General features: G+C 42.0%; 2 protein-coding genes across 3 annotated transcripts; one reads left to right on the top strand and one right to left on the bottom strand.

Moving 5' to 3' along the window:
- Window positions 1-8,490: 8,490 nt before the first annotated feature.
- On the top strand, window positions 8,491-9,900 carry LOC311130364 (E3 ubiquitin-protein ligase TRIM35-like; the record flags this gene model as incomplete). The annotated part of the gene is made up of 1 exon (XM_084163089.1): window positions 8,491-9,900. The coding sequence occupies one exon, from the start codon at window positions 8,491-8,493 to the stop codon at window positions 9,898-9,900; it is 1,410 nt and encodes a 469-aa protein (XP_084019215.1).
- Window positions 9,901-12,106: 2,206 nt separating this feature from the next.
- LOC311130599 (TNF receptor-associated factor 5-like) lies at window positions 12,107-23,242 on the bottom strand. Of its 2 annotated transcripts, none has more exons than XM_084163382.1 (11): window positions 23,099-23,242; window positions 21,669-21,908; window positions 20,031-20,094; window positions 19,629-19,730; window positions 19,271-19,435; window positions 17,254-17,331; window positions 16,309-16,383; window positions 15,215-15,307; window positions 14,710-14,850; window positions 14,039-14,210; window positions 12,107-13,611 (listed from the first exon to the last, which is right to left on the bottom strand). In XM_084163382.1, exons 1-11 carry the CDS (start codon window positions 23,164-23,166, stop codon window positions 13,022-13,024), a joined length of 1,788 nt encoding a protein of 595 aa, XP_084019508.1. In that variant the 5' UTR covers window positions 23,167-23,242; the 3' UTR covers window positions 12,107-13,021. The 2 variants fall into 2 exon arrangements, with proteins under 2 accessions (XP_084019508.1, XP_084019507.1); XM_084163381.1 differs by having other exon boundaries at window positions 23,142-23,238.
- Between the last annotated feature and the right edge of the window lie 880 nt (window positions 23,243-24,122).

A 24,122-nucleotide genomic window follows, 5' to 3' on the forward strand; every position in this document is an offset into this window, starting at 1 on the left:
ACAATGGTGATGGGACCAAGCCCTGTCGTGTAAAAACTAACAGAGCCATTTCCTGGCTCTGTTAACCTTTTTAAGTGGTTTTTGCTCCATAGGCATATACTGAGCCATTTCCTGGCTCTGTCCTTGTGTGAGACAGAATACTGAGCCATTTCCTTTTCTGGCTCTGTTCTACTGTTCTAACCCTTTCATTGATTCTTAAACATAACAGGTAAATTTTCTGAAATAACAATTAGTCCTCAAAAATCCATGAGCCATTTCCAGGCTCTGTTTCACAATTCCCTGAGCCATTTCCTGGCTCTGTTTCAGGCCTCTTCTTGTCATGTTGTGATTAACTATGTAACCATACACTGTTAGCTTGTCATGATGTGATTAACTATGCTTAACTGAAAACCTCCAATACTGTTCAATGGTAATTTCAATTAATGATGATACCTGCTGATTACATTTCTCCAGCCATGTCCTTCAGCTTTATAGCAAACCAAGAAGCAGGGCTACCATTTAGCTAAAGAAAAATGAAACAGAATCAAGGATTGTGCCCCTGAGAGACCATTAAGATAAGTTTCAAAATACCCAGTGGCTGCAGATCCGAAGTCTCTAGAACCATTTTCCGACAGCTAAATCCGATGCTTCTGCGCATGTGTGGGATTCTTTACTTTACGCACAGTCTCTGCTTTACTTGTTTAGCTGCCCAGAGAACAGGCTACTTTGGCAAATTTCAGTGATGAATGGAGAATGATGCTCGTTAAATAAAGTTAGATCAAGACTGAATCAGTATCTGCAAGATCACAAAATGATAGTATTTTACATAATAGAACCGGATATAATAGCATAGTATAACGTTACTGTAAGACAAAAAACACCACCTAATATCTTATGAGATTTAGGATGATTGTGAGAATGGTAGAATTTTTCTCTCGTGGCCAAAACTCAACAGCGCGCCACTAGGCAAAATGTGTTTTGATTGAAACAAAATACAAGTATACTACAGTTTAACACCATCTGGTCAAAAATTTGCTCCCTGTACAAAATTCAAATACTTTCCTGTACTTCGAAACAACACTGTACATAATTCAAGAAGATCTAATGCAAATTCCCATGAAACTGATTGAGATAAAATGGTTGGCATGCAGATGCTGAATTAACATTTCACTGGTAAATATCATTATCGTTCACGATTGACAGTGAGAAATGTGACGGGAGGGTGACCACAAAAATTGGTGGGTAAAGGAGAGGTAAAGAAACACATGGTCAGAATGTGATTTGGATCTTCAGCTCTGGGGAAGAGGCTTCCAGGGGGGCGGAACCGGGATGAAACCTTCCGATCTGCAGCCTCAGCCTACTAAATATGCAGCCAATCATTATACATTCATTGATAAATAGCCTTTATTGAATAATGAGAACAGTTTTAATGCAAAAAAAAATGTATATCAACTTTAGCTTTCTGTGAGACCAAATGATCATGCCTTTCCTCATCATACAACAACTATCTGTTGTATGCTTAAAGTTCCCAGTGTGGCAAGATATGAGAGACATATCTCAAGAGAGTCTAAAGATAGCTTGTTGTATCTATGAAAGAGAGCAAAATTAAACAACTCAATCAATTAACTTAGGGCTAATAATTGGTAACTACTAGGTTTCCGGCATTAGTTCATTTGTCTTGTGCTGCAATATTATTGCATGTTTGGATTTGTGTAGTCCACTAAACAATGGTTACAATGTTAAATATTTTTTTATTGTTGTGCTTGAGTGCCATTTTGTTGTACTCATCCCGGAAACCTGGTCTATACCGGCATTCAATACAATACACGGTATAGACCCGCACATTGCACATCCTTTTTCTTCCCAATTTCGATCTTGTCTCATCGCTGCAACTCCCCAACGGGCTCGGGAGGCGAAGGTCGGGTCAAGCGTCCTTCGAAACATGACCCACCAAACCGCGCTTCTTAACACCCGCCCGCTTAACTGATTTTGTATGTTTAAGGTAATGACTAAAGTATTCCACCCCGAAACTGTAGAAATGTGTTCGAATCATAAGACTATAATCTGATAATGTGTTTAGCTTAGTTAGAAGTACAACTAGGGTGTTGTACACCTCCCTGGGTGGGGAAGCAAGTCTGGTTTCAATACTGGCTTCCTGTTTATTGGTTTCACAGTTGCACTCTGCTTGCATAGATATAAAAATACAGTGGGGAGAACAAGTATTTGATACACTGCCAATTTTGCAGGTTTTCCTACTTACAAAGCATGTAGAGGTCTGTAATTTTTATCATAGTTACACTTCAACTGTGAGAGACGGAATCTAAAACAAAAATCCAGAAAATCACATTGTATGATTTTTAAGTAATTCATTTGCATTTTATTGCATGACATACAGTGGGGAAAAAAGTAGTTAGTCAGCCACCAATTGTGTAAGTTCTCCCACTTAAAAAGATGAGAGAGGCCTGTCATTTTCATCGTAGGTACACGTCAACTATGACAGACAAAATGAGAAAAAAACATCCAGAAAATCACATTGTAGGATTTTTAATGAATTTATTTGCAAATTATGGTGGAAAATAAGTATTTGGTCAATAACAAAAGTTTCTCAATACTTTGTTATATACCCTTTGTTGAGAATGACACTGGTCAAACGTTTTCTGTAAGTCTTCACAAGGTTTTCACAGACTGTTGCTGGTATTTTGGCCCATTCCTCCATGCAGATCTCCTCTAGAGCAGTGGTGTTTTGGGGCTGTCGCTGGGCAACACGGACTTTCAACTCCCTCCAAAGATTTTCTATGAGTTTGAGATCTGGAGACTGGCTAGGCCACTCCAGGACCTTGAAATGCTTCTTACGAAGCCACTCCTTCGTGTGTTTGGGATCATTGTCATGCTGAAAGACCCAGCCACGTTTCATCTTCAATGCCCTTGCTGATGGATGGAGGTTTTCACTCAAAATCTCACGATACATGGCCCCATTCATTCTTTCCTTTACACGGATCAGTCGTCCTGGTCCCTTTGCAGAAAAACAGCCCCAAAGCATGATGTTTCCACCCCCATGCTTCACAGTAGGTATGGTGTTCTTTGGATGCAACTCAGCATTCTTTGTCCTCCAAACACGACGAGTTGAGTTTTTACCAAAAAGTTATATTTTGGTTTCATCTGACCATATGACATTCTCCCAATCCTCTTCTGGATCATCCAAATGCACTCTAGCAAACTTCAGATGGGCCTGGACATGTACTGGCTTAAGCAGGGGGACACGTCTGGCACTGCAGGATGGTAGGCTTTGTTACTTTGGTCCCAGCTCTCTGCAGGTCATTCACTAGGTCCCCCCGTGTGGTTCTGGGATTTTTGCTCACCGTTCTTGTGATCATTTTGACCCCACGGGGTGAGATCTTGCGTGGAGTCCTAGATCGAGGGAGATTATCAGTGGTCTTGTATGTCTTCCATTTCCTAATAATTGCTCCCACAGTTGATTTCTTCAAACCAAGCTGCTTACCTATTGCAGATTCAGTCTTCCCAGCCTGGTGCAGGTCTACAATTGTGTTTCTGGTGTCCTTTGACAGCTCTTTGGTCTTGGCCATAGTGGAGTTTGGAGTGTGACTGTTTGAGGTTGTGGACAGGTGTCTTTTTTATACTGATAACAAGTTCAAACAGGTGCCATTAATACAGGTAACGAGTGGAGGACAGAGGAGCCTCTTAAAGAAGAAGTTACAGGTCTGTGAGAGCCAGAAATCTTGCTTGTTTGTAGGTGACTAAATACTTATTTTCCACCATAATTTGCAAATAAATTCATTAAAAATCCTACAATGTGATTTTCTGGATTTTTTTTCTTCTCAATTTGCCTGTCATAGTTGACGTGTACCTATGATGAAAATTACAGGCCTCTCTCATCTTTTTAAGTGGGAGAACTTGCACAATTGGTGGCTGACTAAATACTTTTTCCCCCACTGTAAGTATTTGATCACCTACCAACCAGTAAGAATTCCGGCTCTCACAGACCTGTTAGTTTTTCTTTAATAAGCCCTCCTGTTCTCCACTCATTACATGTATTAACTGCACCTGTTTGAACTCGTTACCTGTATAAAAGACACCTGTCCACACACTCAATCAAACAGACTCCAACCTCTCCACAATGGCCAAGACCAGAGAGCTGTGTAAGGACATCAGGGATAAAATTGTAGACCTGCACAAGGCTGGGATGGGCTACAGGACAATAGGCAAGCAGCTTGGTGTGAAGGCAACAACTGTTGGCGCAATTATTAGAAAATCGAAGAAGTTCAAGATGATGGTCAATCACCCTCGGTCTGGGGCTTCATGCAAGATCTCACCTCGTGGGGCATCAATGATCATGAGGAAGGTGAGGGATCAGCCCAGAACTACACGGCAGGACCTGGTCAATGACCTGAAGAGAGCAGGGACCACAGTCTCAAAGAAAACCATTAGTAACACACTACGCCGTCATGGATTAAAATCCTGCAGCGCACGCAAGGTACCCCTGCTCAAGCCAGCGCATGTCCAGGCCCGTCTGAAGTTTGCCAATGACCATCTGGATGATCCAGAGGAGGAATGGGAGAAGGTCATGTGGTCTGATGAGACAAAAATATAGTTTTTTGGTCTAAACTCCACTCACCGTGTTTGGAGGAAGAAGGAGGATGAGTACAACCCCAAGAACACAATCCCAACCGTGAAGCATGGAGGTGGAAACATCATTCTTTGGGGCCAGGACGACTGCACCGTATTGCGGGGAGGATGGATGGGGCCATGTATCGCGAGATCTTGGCCAACAACCTCCTTCCCTCAGTAAGAGCATTGAAGATGGGTCGTGGCTGGGTCTTCCAGCATGACAACGACCCGAAACACACAGCCAGGGCAACTAAGGAGTGGCTCCGTAAGAAGCATCTCAAGGTCCTGGAGTGGCCTAGCCAGTCTCCAGACCTGAACCCAATAGAAAATCTTTGGAGGGAGCTGAAAGTCCGTATTGCCCAGCGACAGCCCCGAAACCTGAAGGATCTGGAGAAGCTCTGGATAAGAGTGTCTGCTAAATGACATAAATGTAAAAAAAATGTAAATGAGGAGTGGGCCAAAATCCCTGCTGCAGTGTGTGCAAACCTGGTCAAGACCTACAGGAAATGTATGATCTCTGTAATTGCAAACAAAGGTTTCTGTACCAAATATTAAGTTCTGCTTTTCTGATGTATCAAATACTTATGTCATGCAATAAAATGCAAATTAATTACTTAAAAATCATACAATGTGATTTTCTGGATTTTTTTAGATAATGTCTCTCACAGTTGAAGTGTACCTATGATAAACATTACAGACCTCTACATGCTTTGTAAGTAGGAAAACCTACAAAATCGGCAGTGTATCAAATACTTGTTCTCCCCACTGTATTTTTATATCTATGCAAGCAGAGTGCAACTGTGAAACCAATAAACAGGAAGCCAGTATTGAAACCAGACTTGCTTCCCCACCCAGGGAGGGGAAGCAATAGGCTCGCAACATATTGTGAAACGTGATAAATATGTACAGTGGAAAAATGGACTTGCATTATGTTTCATCATTGATAAACAGTTCAATATAAACCAAAATCATGGATGATGTGTAACAACAGTTTTTCATGGTTGCAACCGGAGGGATGCAAATGCTAACCTCGTACAACCATCCAGAAGTCTCGCGAGCTTATATTCTGTTTCGCTACACGGATTACAGCACTAATCAGTCCAATAATTACGAAGCTACGCAAAGGCCACTGCAATCCAAGAATGATTTGAATGTCATATCCGTGAACGTTGGGGAAAATGCCTTTAAAATGGCAATGTCCAGTGCACTACTCTATAATGAACCTTACTTGCTGTTTGTTGTTGAATGGAGATCTCAGTCCTTATCTCCTTAAAGTGGAATTTCTGTGATCTCTTGCGCTCTGTAAATTAACTTACAGTGCCTTTGGAAAGTTTTCAGACCCCTTGACTTTTTTCACATTTTGTTATGTTACAGCCTTATTCTTAAAGTGATTAAATTAAATATTTTCCTCATCAATCTACACACAATACCCTATAATGACAAAGCGAAAAGAGCTTTTTAGAATTTTTGCAAATGTATTAAAAATAAAAAAACATAACTTATTTACATAAGTATTCAGACCCTTTGCTATGAGACTCAAAATTGAGCTCAGGTGCATCCTGTTTCCATTGATCATCATTGATGTTTCTACAACTTGATTCGAGTCAACCTGTGGTAAATTCAATTGATTGGGCATGATTTGGAAAGGCACACACCAGTCTATAAAAGGTCCCACAGTTGACAGTGCATGTCAGAGCAAAAGCCATGAGGTCGAATGAATTATCTGTAGAGCTCAGAAACAGGATTGTGTTGAGGCACAGATCTGGGGAAGGGTACCAAAAAATGTATGCAGCATTGAAGGTCCCCAAGAACACAGTGGCCTCCATCATTCTTAAATGGAAGTAGTTTGGACTCACCAAGACTCTTCCTAGAGCTGGCTGCCCGGCCAAACTGAGAAATCGGGGGAGAAGGGCCTTGGTCAGGGATGGTTGTCCTTCTGGTCACCAAGAACCTGATGGTCACTTTGACAGAGCTCTAGAGTTCCTCTGTGGAGATGGGAGAACCTTCCAGAAGGACAACCATCTCTGTAGCACTCCACCAATCAGGCCTTTATGGTAGAGTGGCCAGACGGAAGCCACTCCTCAGTAAAAGGCACATGACAGCCCGCTTGGAGTTTGCCAAAAGGCATCTAAACACTCTCTCAGACCATGCGAAACAAGATTCTCTGGTCTGATGAAACCAAGATGGAACTCTTTGGCCTGAATTCCAAGCGTCACGTCCGGAGGAAACCTGGCACCATCCCTACAGTGGTGGTGGCAGCATCATGCTGTGGGATGTTTTTCAGCGGCAGGGACTGGGAGACTAGTCAGGATCGAGGGAAAGATGAATGGAGCAAAGTACAGAGAGATCTTTGATGAAAACCTGCTCCAGAGCGCTCAGGACCTCAGACTGGGGCAAATGTTCACCTTCCAACAGGACAACGACCCTAACCACACAGCCAAGACAACGCAGGAGTGGCTTCAGGACTAGTCTCTGAATGTCCTTGAGTGGCCCAGCCAGAGCCTGGACTTGAACCCAATCTAACAGGTCTGGAGAGACCTGAAAATAGCTGTGCAGCAACGCTCCCCCTCCAACCTGACAGAGCTTGAGAGGATCTGCAGAGAATAATTGAAGAAACTCCCCAAATACAGGTATGCCAAGCTTGTAGCGTCATACCCAAGAAGACTCGATGCTGTAATCGCTGCCAAAGGTGCTTCAACAAAGTACTGAGTAAAGGGTCTGAATATTTATGTAAATGTAATATTTCACTTTTTTATTTTTAATAAATTAACAAAAAAATCTAAAAACCTGTTTTTGTTTTGTCAAAATGGGGTATTGTGTGTAGATTGATGAGGGAAATTTAAAAAAACGTAATCAATTTTAGAATAAGGCTGTAACATAACAAAATGTGGAAAATGTCAAGGAGTCTGAATACTTTACAAAGGCACTGTATTTATTTCATTGACTTGCCAAAGACAATTGCAATATATCTGCTATACTGTGGCTTCATTTATCGTCTGACCTTTAGTTTGTGAGGAGCGTAGGCCATCCACACTCTGTTTGAGATGTACCTGGAGAGATGTACCTTTTAAATTAATTAACCACTGAATGACTATAATAAAATATGGAGAACATTCCTACTGTATCTTATATGGTCCCCCACGTGACACTCGCTAACCCCTGACACAGTACTTATACTAGCACTTCCAAGGACACTTGGTGTACCACTGTTCCCATCTTTCCACTAACAAACCCGCACTACCCAGAATGTCAGGATACTACAAGTAGATATGAAACCCATTGGTAGTTTGTTATGGTAAATTCTGCACAGATTATATGAGCTCTAGCAAAATACTTAACAGTAAGTCTTTATAATCACAATAATGGAAAGCTAGCAGACAGTATATCAGAAACCGATTGGATGTGTCTAAATAAAGTATCTTACAGATCCCCCCCCCCCCCCCCCCTCCCCCCTTATATTTGTATTTGTTATACCTTTTGTCTGTCTACTTTCTGAGAAAAAGTATTGACAATTTACAAGAAATGCATGAGGTCTGTGAACATGCAGATGTGTGCTTCTGGGCAATCAGCCAGCAGCAGTGATTTCAGCAGACATATCATACAGGACACACACACACAATCTAACGGTTTCCTGTCAACACCCGTAAAGTTAAACTCTTCCTAAAACTCAACGTGAAAGTTGTTAAGGAAGGGCTGCTTGTAAATCTTCACTCTCTCTCCATCTGACTGAAAAAGCAATACAGGAATTATTGGTAGAAACGAAAGGATTATTAAGAGATAACATCCAAAACTGTGACTTCCATGGGCAGGTGTTAAACGTAAAAGTTATTCAAAGTTAAACAAAATTTAAGTTTCACTACCTAGTGCAGTATCTAGTGTTCTACAATGGCAGCATCTGTCCCTTTGAGGCTGCTGGCCACTCTGGAGAATCTGGATACAAAAGAGTTGGAGAGATTTCACTGGCAACTGAGCAATGGCAATCTGGAAAAGTTTCCTCAAATTTTCAAGGCTCATCTGGAGAATGCCAACAGGCATGACACTGTGGATAGGATGGTGAATACCTACTGCGATAATGGAGCTTTGACCGTCACAATCATTATCCTAAAGAACAATAATCAAAACAAACTTGCTAGGAATTTAGAGAGCGATCTTCCTGAAGAGGAACCAGCACAGAAAACAAAACGTCTGGACTGCACATTGGAAGAGTTTGGAGACAGAGGAGAAGAGAGGGAAGAGGGGGAATGGGTGAGTGTGCTGAAGGATAAACTGAGATCTGACTTAACACTTCTGGAGGACAAGCTGGAGAAATGTGAAAATTTCAGAGAGAGCTACGATAGCATGACTCAGCACACCAAGGACCAGCAGGTGGACACAATGAGGATCAGGGATGAGTTTGAAAAGCTCCACCAGTTCCTGAGAGAGGAAGAGGAGGCCAGACTGGCTGCACTGAGGGAGGAAGAGAAGGTGAAGGCGCTGATAATTGAGAGCGGCATGGAGAGCCTTGAGGAGCAGATCTCCTCTCTCACAGGTGCCATTGAGGCCGTGAAAGAGGACCTGAAGAAAGACCGTGAAAAATTCCTTGTGAGTTACAAACACACCCAGAGCAGCGCGAGAGCCCAATGTGAACTTCTGGATCCACAGCTCGTCTCCGGAGCGCTGATCGACATGGCCAAACACCTGGGCAACCTGCAGTTCCAAGTCTGGGAGCAGATGCGGGGGATAGTCAAACACTCGCCCGTGATTTTGGACCCCAACACGGCTCCCTCCACTATGTCTCTTTCTGATGACCTCACCAGCGTGCGACACACAGCCATAGAACAGCACAAGGTTCCGGACAACCCAGAGCGGTTCACACAGTGGGCAAAGGTCCTTGGCTCCGTAGGCTTCGCGAAGGGTTCGAAGACTTACAGCTGGGAGGTGGAGGTGGGCAAACAACCTGAGTGGAATCTAGGCGTGGCTGAAGATTTCGTCAAACGGAAGGGAGAAGATCTTCTTGCATCACCAGAATACGGAATCTGGGCTATTCTGAAAAGGCGGCATGAGTATACAAATGGAATGGGTAAAAAGCTTGATCTGAAGAGGAGACCCCAGAGGATCAGAGTTCAGCTGAACTTCGAGAGGGGGGAAGTAGCTTTCTATGACCCCAAAGACAATACACACATATACACTCATAAACACAGGTTTACTGAGAGGGTCTACCCATACATTTGTGTTTGGAAGATAAAAGATGCCATCAACTGTGATATACAGATCTGCCAATCAGAGGTATCTGTGACAGTAAAATCATATCAGTGAGGTACAGTGGGGAAAAAAAGTATTTAGTCAGCCACCAATTGTGCAAGTTCTCCCACTTAAAAAGATGAGAGGCCTGTAATTTTCATCATATGTACACATCAACTATGACAGACAAATTGAGGAAAAAAAATCCAGAAAATCACATTGTAGGATTTTTTATGAATTTGTTTGCAAATTATGGTGGAAATTAAGTATTTTGTCACCTACAAACCAGCAAGATTTCTGGCTCTCACAGACCTGTAACTTCTTCTTTAAGAGGCTCCTCTGTCCTCCACTCTTTACCTGTATTAATGGCACCTGTTTGAACATGTTATCAGTATAAAAGACACCTGTCCACAACCTCAAACAGTCACACTCCAAACTCCACTATGGCCAAGACCAAAGAGCTGTCAAAGGACACCAGAAACAAAATTGTAGACCTGCACCAGGCTGGGAAGACTGAATCTGCAACAGGTAAGCAGCTTGGTTTGAAGAAATCAACTGTGGGAGCAATTATTAGGAAATGGAAGACATACAAGACCACAGATAATCTCCCTCGATCTGGGGCTCCACGCAAGATCTCACCCCGTGGGGTCAAAATGATCACAAAAATGGTGAGCAAAAATCCCAGAACCACACGGGGGGACCTAGTGAATGACCTGCAGAGAGCTGGGACCAAAGTAACAAAGCCTACCATCAGTAACACACTACGCCGCCAGGGACTCAAATCCTGCAGTGCCAGACGTGTCCCCCTGCTTAAGCCAGTACATGTCCAGGCCCGTCTGAAGTTTGCTAGAGTGCATTTGGATGATCCAGAAGAGGATTGGGAGAATGTCATATGGTCAGATGAAACCAAAATAGAACTTTCTGGTAAAAACTCAACTCGTCGTGTTTGGAGGACAAAGAATGCTGAGTTACATCCAAAGAACACCATACCTACTGTGAAGCATGGGGGTGGAAACATCATGCTTTGGGGCTGTTTTTCTGCAAAGGGACCAGGACGACTGATCCGTGTAAAGGAAAGAATGAATGGGGCCATGTATCGTGAGATTTTGAGTGAAAACCTCCTTCCATCAGCAAGGGCATTGAAGATGAAACGTGGCTGGGTCTTTCAGCATGACAATGATCCCAAACACACCGCCCGGGCAACGAAGGAGTGGCTTCGTAAGAAGCATTTCAAGGTCCTGGAGTGGCCTAGCCAGTCTCCAGATCTCAACCCCATAGAAAATCTTTGGAGGGAGTTGAAAGTCTGTGTTGCCCAGCGACAGCCCCAAAACATCACTGCTCTAGAGGAGATCATCATGGAGGAATGGGCCAAAATACCAGCAACAGTGTGTGAAAACCTTGTGAAGACTTACAGAAAACGTTTGACCTGTGTCATTGCCAACAAAGGGTATATAACAAAGTATTGAGAAACTTTTGTTATTGACCAAATACTTATTTTCCACCATAATTTGCAAATAAATTCATTAAAAATCCTACAATGTGATTTTCTTGATTTTTTTTCCTCATTTTGTCTGTCATAGTTGACGTGTACCTATGATGAAAATTACAGGCCTCTCTCATCTTTTTAAGTGGGAGAAGTTGCACAATTGTTGGCTGACTAAATATTTTTTTCCCCCCACTGTATATGTTGAAAGTTAAACATTTGTTCCATTAAACCACAAGATCTGTGTGCTTTTTGCTGAACATTTACTTTGACTTCCAGCATCTGCTCAAAGTTACTGGATGTGTCTGTCATCCTTTTTTCCCCAAATGTTCCATTCTGCTGTGCTGAACTTTCTGTATGATATGGAAGGGGTTTACATACATGTATATATTTGCTTTCATGTTTCTGTAAAGTAGAACCACGTTTCTGTAGAGTCGGACAGAATGACAACTCTGCACAAAGAAAGTGTCATTTTGACAAGACTACGGTCGAAACGTGTCAGCTATTTGAATAAACTAGCACAATGATTCATAAATATGGTTGTTGTGGTCTATTCATGTGTGTTGTTACTCTTCCCTTATTTTTAAGGTTTAGGCCATGATTCCATAATGGAGCAGCGCACTAGACAGCCGGAAATGCACCTTTTTAAAGGCAATTTATTTCACATAGATCACATTCATTTTCTTTCGCTTAGTGCGCTGCTCTATAACGTGCCTCGGATTGAATCCCAGCCTTGGTATTTCAGTGTTTACCCAGAAAATCACCCCATTCCCATAGAAATGGATAGTAGAGCTGCATACCTGTATCTGAAATATCCTTTATTATGCATTGGCATCCCATAATGTTTTACATGAAAGCTCACATAATGTTTCTTTACCATTAACACACACATTAATAAAAATAAGGACCCACACACAGTCATTGTGGAGGTTCATGTCCATCCTACAGTGGTTTCAGATGCAGTACGTAGGAAAATGTTACTAAAGATTGTTCCCCGCACAAAAATCTCTATTAAACGCATAGTAGGACAAATTCATGGTATCTCACAACCACAGTCTACATATTTACTGACTGGATATGAGATGTGATGCACATAATTGTTGTTATGCATGTAACTACAAAATGTAAGGAAAAACGCATGTAACAATTCATTAATCAATTGAAGGAAAAAAGCATGAAACAATTCACTCATCAATGGTAACACTTTATAATAACTTACATGAATAAGCATTATATATTTTTAACGTTTATAACATTTCAATTTCAAAATAATGTATACGAATTTATATAAACCTTCAACATGTACTGTCTATTGGCTTCTTCAGTAAAGGTATTATAAAGTGTATTTAACAGCTGTCCATTAAAATCCCTGAGTTGTCATGAATTAACAATTAATAGATTGCATGCTCTCTGATTGTAGGACTTTAACCCCAAAATATAATTCAATATAATATCTGTGGGGAGCATTAACACTTGAATCCTCAGTGAACACATACAAGCAGTCTGCAGACAAGGCTAAAGCAATTCACTGCAATATCTGTATTGCTTTATCGTTTAAGTATCTGGGGGGAAAATGCATGGACTTGCTGACACTGTATTTGTTTGCTTACTTTGCTAAATTTGGAGTACAGCTGAGGCATTGGCCTGCACTGAGCTTTGTAGCATTAGCTAATTATTTTTTAAATGATCTCCAACCAGTTCTTTAAGGCCCCTCTACAAGTCCTCCAAACCGCTTGTGTCCACTTTGACCTTAACAAAGAGTGTATCGTCTCTCACATAGATGCCGTTCTTGGGCGTCTCCAGCTGGGCATGCGAGGCAAAGCACTGGAAACCAGAGGCCACGTTGGTGGTTGCAGCGGCCGAGCCGGGCCGGTGGAAGCTAGTGTTTTCTGGGTCGGGTTTGAAACTCATAGTCAGGTGGTTGTTGGTGCCGCTCTGGTCCAGCACTGACAATGACACAGGTTGTCTGAAGGGCCAGGGCAGGAGGGGGTCGAAGTCACCCCTCATGAGGACCACGTAGAGAGACAGGTGGGTGTCCCGGCCGGCCCCGTCGCCGTTCAGGTAGGCCCTGGCGGCCATTTTGTAGCCACTGCGGCTCGTGTGGAAGGGCGCGCTGCTCAGGCACGGTCCCTGGCCTTGAGCCCCGGCCTCCTTCCTCTTGCGGTAGTCGCGGAGCTTCCAGATGAGCTTGCCGTCGTACGAGGTGGACTCGAGCTCTCTGAAGTGCTCCTCGTTGCACTCCAGCTGCGCTGTGTGGATGCTGAGGAGGCGCGAGTGGCGCATGTAGGTCTCCTTCAACTCTCCTGGGGGAAAAGATGGGCGATGGAATTTTTTATACTTTAATTAATCCACGAGTGATTTTAATAAATGTCAGTACAATGTTAATTATTTGCTCATAATCGCTTACAAGCCTTAGAGACTTAAGATCATTGGCCTAACACAGTCTTGAGTCTTTCCATAATCTGTTACAAGCCTTGGAGACTTTAGCTTATTGCCCTAAAAGTATTGTGTCTTTCCAGTAACCCGGGAATGGTAACCACTGAGTTACTTGTGTGGAATATGCTGCCAAAGACAGAGGCAGTTTTACCATGATTCAAATAACCCAGTGGCAGTTACATTTCCCAAGACCCACTTTTCACACGTCATGGGCTTACTGTCTGTGGAAACAATAATAATGATCTCTAATCCACCTTTAGTTCACCCAGACCATTAAGGACCCCCTCCACTCACCCAGGTGGTCTTTGAGCCCCTCTGTGACGGACACCTGCTGTCTGAGGGCGTCCAGGGACGCTCTGATTTGGCCCAGTTCCTCCCGGGCCACACCAGTGCCAAACACACTGGATAGCTCCTCAAGCTGGAGCTGGACGCTGGAGATGTGGTCCCTCTGCTCCTCCAAAGACCTCTGTACAGGGATGTACAGAACACGGTAACACTTTATTTGTAGTGCTGTTATTTAACTGGGTAGTGTTAATAATCATTAGCCACCAAACAGAATGTTTTAACGTTTTAAAACGTTTTCTGTTGCATGCCCTAATAAACACAATCCAGGTAGTCTCTCCTCTTATGAGAATCCCAACGTTTTGATTCCTATGACCAATGGATTCTATTAAGTGCAGTGTTGTGTGAATGAATGATTCCTGCTTTGATTCCATATACAGTAACAGCAGTGTTTCTTACCTGTACAGTAGACAGAGTGCATTGGTTCCATAAATATTTTCAGATTTTATTGAACAGAGAGAAGATGTCAGTGGGTAAAGATGGAGATAGGTTGTGTCAAAGGCAGTAGGCCAGATTCAAACCTATACCTACACTGTAGACATGCTTGATGCTGCAGCATTACCGCTAGACCAGCCAGGCCTCTGGGTGTTGTATTGGTTACATAATACAGTACTGCTTCTTACCTGTACTGCAGACAGGGTGTTGTCACATCGGCTGACCTGCTGGGCAAGCGGGCGGACCTCCTTCTCCAGACCGCTGACCTGGCGGCTCCTCTCCTGGAGCTCTTTGTGCCTCAGCAGCACCTCCTGCTGGAGGATTTCCATCTGGCGGGTCAGAGGAATGGTCAAAGTTCAACCGCTGCCACCGCACTGGCTCTAGGTACAATTTGACCTTTAGCACACTGATCTAGGCACTATAAGGGCCGAATCCTAACTTGAGATGTGTGCAGGAAAGTCATATGTTTTGCGCAAGTCTCCAAAGGAAAGGACAAAAGTGTGTGTTCCGTGTGCAAATCTCAAGTTAGGATTTGGCCCTTTTGAATGTTTTGTGACCATGCATTGTCCTTATGATGACCGTTATTAACTTGCTCCTTCAAGACAGCACCACCTAAACATTTCCTACGCTTTCTTCATTCTGAATGCACCCTGGTCCATAAACAGAAAGGTTCTGGGTAGTGATTGGTCCTACCTGTGTCTCCAGCTTGGTGTTGCTCCCCAGAACCAGGAGGATGTGGTAATTGAGAGCGTTTTCTTCGTGAACTTGAACTTGGGCTCTCTTCTCCTGTCCACACAGAGAGAGATAACAATTAGGTACTACCATCATCTATTGCCATACAACTGCCTATCATGTCTAGACATGTTTAAGAATGACATGCCAAACAATTACATACAAATTATAACACTCATTATACATACTGTATTGACATGAACTTGTCACGATGGGTAAGGCTGTTGTTGAACCAAGACAACTTCATATCTGTGTCTTTTGGTTGTAATGTATAGGACTAGTTCATATAAACACCCACTACTATTACTAAGCAAAAATATAAACGCAACATTAGTTGGTTTCATGAGCTGAATTAAAAGATCCCAGAAATGTTCCATACGCACAAAAAGCTTAATTCTCTCAAACCTCAGACCACGTGTAACCACGCAAGCCCAGGACCTCCACATCCGTTTTCTTTACCTGCGGGATTGTCTGAGAACAGCCACCCGGACAGCTGATGAAACTGAGCAGTATTTATTTCTGTAATAAAGCCCTTTTGTGGGGATAAACTCATTCTGATTGGCTGGGCCTGGCTCCAAAGTACGTGGGCCTATGCCCTCCCATGCCCACCCATGACTACTCCCCTGCCCAGTCATGTGAAATCCATAGATTAGGGCCTAATTTATTCATTTCAATTAATTGATTTCCTTATATGAACTGTAACTGTAAATAATTGAAATTGTTGGATGTTGCGTTTATATTTTTGTTCGGTATAGATATGAAAACAATGTCATTCTGACACTTTCATACAGACATTATTGAGACCGTATAGACAGTTCTTATTGTAGTGAATTGTTAGAAGGCCATTGTTTTATCACCACACAACATCTGTGTCAGCCACTACCCATCCAAGAGGGTCGAATAAGGACTTTGACTCATTGAGATAATGCAATCATTGCGACTTTGTGGAGCTTCCAGCCCAACCGATAAATTGAGAATGTTCGACTACAATTAGATTTCCTTTGGCGTAGAATTGGATTCCAAAGCACAGAGAATAGGAGAATATATCCACCAACCCGGACAGAGCAGCCATATTTCTTATAAACACAGTCCGTCTGCACCTCAGGGCACTGGTCAGCATGGTCTTCAAGCTGTGTGATAGAGAGATAGTACATTAAAAGCAAAGAGGTGTTAGTCAGAGAGGGAAAGTGAGGGGGAGGGTACAAAAAGGTGAAAAAGAGAGAGGGGAGAATAGAGATGAGAAGTCAGATGGAGAAGGATACATGAGAGAGAGAAGGGAGATTGGAAGTGAGGTAGAAGCAGGAACCAAATCAGTTCTACACACTCGTACAGTTTTACAAACTTCTGTAATGTGTATTATATACCGAGTGGACAAAACATTAGGAATACCTTTCTAATATTGAGTTGCACCCCCTTTTGCCCTCAGAACAGCCTCAAATTGTCGGGGCATGGACTCTACGTGGTGTTGAACGCTTTCCACAGGAATGCTGGCCCATGTTGACTCCAATGCTTCCCATAGTTGTGTCAAGTTGGCTGGATATCCTTTGGGTGGTGGACCATTCTTGATACACACAAACTGTTGAGCGTGAAAAACCCAGCAGCATTGCAGTTCTTGACACTCTCAAACCGTTGCACCTGGCACCTACTACCATACCCCGTTCAAAGACACTTAAATCTTTTGTCTTGCCAATTCCCCCTCTGAATGGCACACATACACAATCCATGTCTTAAAAATCCTTCTTTAACCTGTCTCCTCCCCTTCAGCTACACTGATTTGAAGTGGATTTAACAAGTGACATCAATAAGGGATCATAGCTTTCACCTGGATTCACCTGGTTAGTCTATGTCATGGAAAGAGCAGGTGTTCCTAATGTTTTGTACAATCAGTGTATGTGCTTATGGAAAAATGTCTAGGAATATAGACATTTCTTCTTCAAACAATAAATTAGTCTCTTCAAACAATACATTTAGCAAATAAAACAAATATATTGAATATTTACCATACATCTTTTAATCATCTGGGAGCATTTGTTGGGGCACTTGATTTCAACCTCTGGACATGTATGCCTCTCATGGTCCTGGTGGAGTCCAAACAGAAATAAGTGATTATTAAGAAGGATGTTCCTTCTTAAAGACTTACAGTATCATATCATAATAGACTGAATAGAGCTTCATTCAAGTGTTGTCAAAGGCACTTCTTTGTAGTTTTGTGAACCTTTAAGAGACTGCAGTAAGGGTGAGGGATTCAAACAGCTATTCAAGTCACTTGCGCCACCTATTGGGGGAATTACTGTAAGTAATTCCCAGACCATGTAAAAATAATATTTGGCTAAATGTAGTCCAACCAAGAGTTAGAGGGGGAACACAGTTGAAGGACAATCCACTTCCTTAATATGACTTGTTATGATATGGGGGGTAGCATAGTGTTAGCACAGAGTTAGGGAACACGTTTCCAGGATACACTTCCACACTCCATCCCCAGGTGACAGCAACCGGGTCTAGATGCTGAGCTAAGCTTTGATAAACACATCAGGTGCAGCCAATTAAAGTGATTGTCAGTCCGAGAGTTAGAGAGGAGGCCAGAAGCCTCTCGGCCGGCCTTTTGTTTGTTTGTTTGTTTGTGTTAGTTAACCTCTTTGAATGGGCAGGCCTTTTTGTAGTTAGGTTTTTGTACATATTCATTTCGTCACCATCGGAACAAATAATAATCTGCTTGGACTGGCCGACCAAGAGGTCAAGACAGAGCTGGCCTTGGACCTAGGTTAAGGTAGCTGTCTCCTGGGTACATGCATTCAACACCTAGGTGGATACAGTGATTTCTCACATACTGTTTATGCACATCTTAAATCAGGTTACAGACCACTTAACTAGGCCTGCTGCTCATGAGCTGGGCCTCTCTGAGCTGGATCTGTCTGAGTTGATGTGTACATGTGTGTGTGTAAATTATGCATGTCTATGGTGTATACTATGTTGGCACATATTCTGAGCCATAAAGGAGACTAGGCATCTACCACCCTACTATCAGATTAGAGGGGGGGGGGGGGGGGGGGGGGGGGGGGGGGGGGGGGGGGGGGGGGTGTTAATGTAGCGTATGTTTTTTTGTCCCCCCATTTTGGTTCTGAAATTTCCATCTTGTCATTTTTGCAGATTAAGTGTTTGACCTAGTAATGTACATGTATCAATATTTATCGTTTACAAATTAGCTATGACATAGCCAATAAATATATAGCACAATTTTGGATTTGACCCCCATCTCAAAATCAAATGGTTTTGACCGTTTGGAAGTGTAGTGAGTTTATTTTCGCCTCTTGCTTTAGCCATGCAGTGCGCCTTGCAAAAATGATTCCTCGTTTTGAAATGATGAACTTTACCCTATATGTCTAAAAATGACCATATACACTGATTGTTTAAAGTAAAACTACCCAAACTATTGCTGATGGGTTTTGCTCAGCAAAACTATTGCCGAACAATCTAAATAAAATCTATTGTAAACCCTGTTCAGCAGGTATATCTCCCCTGTAGCTCAGTTGGTAGAGCATGGCGCTTACAACGCCAGGGTTGTGGGTTCGTTTCCCACGGGGGGCCAGTATGAAATTGTATGCACTAACTGTAAGTCGCTCTGGATAAGAGCGTCTGCTAAATTACTAAAATGTCAAATGTAAATGCCTAAGACCCCTAGACATAACGGGTGCAGCAAAATCAGTAGGCTAGTTATGGGTTTCGTAACTTCTTTGCTTTATCTTGGCCAGGTCGCAGTTGTAAATGAGAACTTGTTCTCAACTGGCTTACCTGGTTAAATAAAGGTGAAATAAAAAATAAAATAAAAAACAGTTCCACCACCATGAGGACAGTTCCACCATCTTAGAATATCCCAAATCAACCGCAGGGTACAATGGCAAATCGAAAGTCCTCATTTATATCATAAAACTTAAACCTTGACCATTGCGTGAGTAAACAAATTTAAGAACAAATTAAAACAGACTATGTTATAAAACAGTTAATTTCTCTGGCATTCACCTCGAGTTGGCAGCATGTGTAAGGATGCTTGCAGTAGTGACAGGGCTCCATACGATAGGAGCAGCTGATTCTGAGGTGCTCCTGCAGGTCCTTACGTTGCATGATCTCACTGCAGCCTGCATTGGAACACGGCAACGACTCAAACTGACATGCCTGTAGATGCTCCTGAGAGAAAGAGGGGGAGAGAGAGAGAGAGAGAGGGAAGGGGAGAGCCTGTCATGTATCAAATGTTTGGTCACGTTGCTGTCTGAGCATGTGTTAATGATTTATTTTACAGTCTTGTTTTAGCTGGCGTTTCTCTCGTATTTACTACAGCAATAGGTAACATTAGGTACTTGTGGTGTCTTGTGGGATTTACCTGCAACCGACATAATGTGATTCTGTGGGAGCAGTTGGGGGAGTTTGTGCAGTAGACTAATAAATTTGAGATCTCCCTTTTGCAGCAATTGTCTTGGAAAACCTGCAGGAAATGGTAACAATTGTGTAGTATTGTTTACATTTCAAGAAGCTCATGATTCATGTTTCATTTCTGTCAGAATTTTAATACAATCGTTTTTGTAGGTTGGGTGTCTTAAGATTTCATCACAAGTAAAACCCAAAAGTATGTTTGTGTACCAATGAAAATACATTGCAGACATCAGTTGTGTTAGCAGTAAAAATGTACTCTGCAAAAGTAATTCAGAATAAAGTATGCCTAAAGTATTTCTTAATATATTTAGTTTTTTTTCTTCCCAAATGAACCATGGTTTCTTAATCTCACCTCATCAGATTTGATCAAACCTCTGTCCAAAGGACAGGCAGGGGTGGTGGCTGGGGAGTTTTCCCTGCATAAAAGAGAGCATCACATTTCAATATGATTGCTTACTTAACTCATGACATATGCTACCTACAGTATCAACTAAAGGCCCTTTAGCGCAATGGGCTAACACATTTTTAAAGAGTAAATTCAGAATTGTACAACTTGATTAATTAATAAAACCTCTTGAACAACTAGAATGGGTGAGAGTATTGTAATATGTAATGTTGTATTTAAATTAATATGTGCACATGCCTCTTGGCAGGTGTAACTCATAATATGTAAAGGTAATAGGTATGTGGATCTGTTTGTTTTTACTTAGCTTTTGTAGTTTTTCAAAATGTCTATGTTTTTACATTTCCTGGTTCTAATAGTTCGCCTAATTTCAATTTGACAAAATAAGCAATGTATAGTGTAGAGAATCATTGTACCATGTAAAACGCTGTGAATTATCTTTTTAATAACCAAAAATATTGTATATTCAGCTGTTTGCTGGTCTACAAAAACTGAAAGTAAAAGATGCAGAAAGGAAACTTAAGAATGGGAAGCATAGAAATAGCACACATAGAACAGATCTACCGCTTCTAAGACTTTCTTTCAATGAGAATGACAGATCTATATCTCACATTTCTATGTGAATTTGGCCGGCTCGCCCAAAGAGTTACATATTGTAGCTTAAAGGACTCTTGGAAGACTAGCCCATGGTGGACTAAAAGAGATCCTAATCAAATAAACCATGGCGGCGAAGAGCAGTGTACAACAGCAAAGGCTGGCTGCTCGCCTGGGCAAGGACATGTGCGACTGCATGGGCTGCTTCTATACCCCTGCCCGAGTGCAGTTCACATGGCAACTGCAAACTTCAGCTAACTTAAGCGTAAAAAAAATACATATATATATATATATATTTAAAGGCTGAATCAACTACAATCAACTCCATATTTGGTTTGATGTTACTTTATGGTGATGTGGCCATTAAAAAAAAAAATGCTCAAATGCTCCTGTCACTTCCATTTATCTTGTGGTGGCTAAAGTTAGCTGAAGTTTGCAGTGCTTGTTTAAAGAAGAACCAAACCATAGATTAGTTTCTCCTGGCCCATGGACTACTTTCAGGGTGAGGAACCACCTTACTTACGTTTAAGTCATTTAGCAGACGCTCATAACCAGAGCGACTTACAATAGTGAATACATACATTTTCGTACTGGTCCCCCGTGGGAATCAAACCCACAACCCCGGCATTGCAAGCGCCATGCTCTACCAACTGAGCCACACGAGACCACTTCAAATTGTAAAATCCTGAACTTCCCCTTTAAGTTGTGCTGGTCTGATACCAGGCCAGTTAGATTTGCACAATTGAGGGCTGGTAATTTGTCATAGGGCTGATTTCAGTCAGCTCTGGGAAATGTACTTAAAAAATAATAATACAGTCTTCAGAAAGGAAAGTACCATATTCAAATCACAAATAGAATTTCGATTAAACTCCTAGATTGACTGGAATTGAAATGGAATTGACCCAAAGTCATACCCCCAAAAAAATCTCACTGTGTATATGAACACTAAACATGCAGTAAATGGCTGTTTTATTATCACTACTGTGTTCTTACAGGAGCCCTTGGATGCAGCGGTAGCAGAAGATGTGTCCGCAGCCGGTTTGGTGTGGGTTGAGAACTACTCCTTTACAGGTGGGACAAACATAGTGCTCTTCCAGCTTCTTCACAAACTTCAAACTGTGCTGCACCGCAATCAAGTCCGATTCCCAAGGTCCCGCCACTCCCGAATTCTGCCTGGAGAGTCCTCCGGATCCACTCGGGTCACACTCCGTTGTTGCCATGGCAACCTGTAGACTGACAGGTGTGTGTGTGGTAAATGTTGACTCATGCAAATGTATATCTACAAAGTCTGTTGACATTCAAATGTCCTATTCCAGGAGTCCCGCGATCGACTGACTACCTGCATGACTTTGACATTCAGAAAATCCCATTCAAAGCCCTCCATATTGAGATATAGGCCTAACATTTGTGCATGGAAGTGTTTAGTAAATAGGGGGAGGGGTTTATATGTAAAATCCCCACATTGTAAAACAAACCTATCTTTTTAGGGAGTTTATTCACATGGACTTATAACCAGGGCATAGCTAAATATGAGGACACCGAGGTCTGGACCTCTGTCATTTCTTTGAATACAAATAAATACATTGTCACTGACTGACAGTCACTCAATTAGAACATGACAGTTAACGTTTTTTAGATTGGTAAATTAGTCGTTAGTCTAGCCAGCTAAACGTTCATGGCTGAATTACCGACGGGGGGGGGGGGGGGGGGCATCCAGACCTCACTAAAACTCTGACCCTGGCTACCGCCCTGCTTGTCCGTATGTTCAGAAAGGCATTAGTGTGTGGTAAAGTTGGCATCTAGCCAACCATGGTGCCGGTATCTAACATGTTTTATGTTAAATCAAGAAAATATTCCCATGATTCTCAATCTCAATAAGCACCCAAGAAGGACCGTGGGTCGTCGGTGCATTGTCTCATCAGAATCTCCCTTTCAGAAATCCCCCTAACCTAGTGCCTTAGTGCTGGTGGAACCAGCGATTCTGTCTTTGGGGTAACCCCCTCGCACCCCATGCTAAGAGTGCGCGGCAAATCCTTAATGCGACAATGGACAATTAAGCAAAACATGGCTTGTTGTATTACATTAACAGTTCGAGTAAGCTATTCATTGACGTTATATTGAGAAAGACATAAAGCGGCGACGGAATTATGCGCTCTGTGCAGCGATACAATGTCGGGGAATCCCCACTGCTGAAGAACAGCGCAATTCATTGCAAGGCATTATAATTCCAATAGATGAAAACATCATGATTATTATAAAATATTGAATATTTTAATAGGAAGACAAAATCCAAAGGACTTCTGTATTTATATTGTTAAGTCAAAAAGGCACACTGAAATTAGTTGTTTGCTTTCGTTTTCATAGCCTACAGAATAAACAACTGTTGCATTGAAGATCTGAGCAGGCATACAGTGTGTTCTTACCGTGTTTTTAAAAACGGAATGTGCGACGATGTTCTTAACTTACTTTTGTAATTTACATCCACATTCATATGGCAAAAACCTATGCACAGTACGGAGTATGTAGCCCAGGCTATACGTCACAACTATGCGTGCGGCCAATTCTATATGAGCGGAAAATGTTTCAGGAAGTGAATGTAATGGCACTAATGCTGTGTTCACAGTTCACACCCTTTAAATGATCGTAAAAAGCGGTAAAATAAAATGTATAGTTTGCACCTTGCATAGCCTCCCTGAAGCGTTTCCGGGATAGGGTGCTGAATAAATTGTCCAATTTTTATGCATCCACAGGTTTAAAATGGTATTTGCTGAAAATTGTGAGTTGAAAAAATGTGAGAAGTGTCTTAAATTATCACAATGTATTTGAAAATAACTTAACTGCTACAGTTCACGGAGCTAGTAGTTTTATCAAACCCAAACGTCAGAGGGGTGCTTATAATACTGCTATATTACAGGTTTTAGCATATGGAAATGTAATGTGGTCGAAAATAACATACGTTTAGAAATGTTGAGCACATTAATATTTCTTTTTAACATAACAAATACAAAACAGAATCATGTAGGCCCTAGGCCTAATGAGTCAAGACCATCAAGAAGCACAGCTGATGTTTTTACATGCATGGCGAAATCGACCCATTGGCAAAACTGGATGAATCAACGTTGTTTCCACGTAATTTAAAATCTATGCAATGATGAATCAACGTGAAACTGATTGGATTTGCAAAAAGTCAAGGTAAGGGCATATTTTTTCCCACACCCAACCTAAAACCAATGACATGGTGACATTTTATTTAAAGTTATATTCACATTATTTGACAACTCAACCAAATGTAAATCAAAACTAGACGAACTGACGTCTGTGCAGTGTGGAGGTATTATTTACATAAGCCCATGCATTTTAGCGTTTTACTATTTCATTGCATTTGTTTAGAATTATTCCAAAGCAGTTACATTGAGGCTTGATGATTTTGGGAAAACCATTAAATTA

The sequence above is a fragment of the Coregonus lavaretus genome (assembly GCF_964263955.1).
Source record: "Coregonus lavaretus genome assembly, chromosome: 6".
Taxonomy (NCBI): domain Eukaryota; kingdom Metazoa; phylum Chordata; class Actinopteri; order Salmoniformes; family Salmonidae; genus Coregonus; species Coregonus lavaretus.

What these genes read in the sequence shown, in the direction of transcription:
- LOC311130599 (XM_084163382.1), bottom strand. Translation starts at nt 23,166, where the DNA reads ATGAATGTGGATGTAAATTACAAAAGTAAGTTAAGAACATCGTCGCAC. An exon ending in ATTCCGTTTTTAAAAACACG is followed by an intron (nt 21,909 to 23,098) that starts GTAAGAACACAC and finishes CACACCTGTCAG; the next exon opens with TCTACAGGTTGCCATGGCAA. An exon ending in ACACCCTGTCTGCAGTACAG is followed by an intron (nt 14,211 to 14,709) that starts GTAAGAAGCAGT and finishes ATCCCTGTACAG; the next exon opens with AGGTCTTTGGAGGAGCAGAG.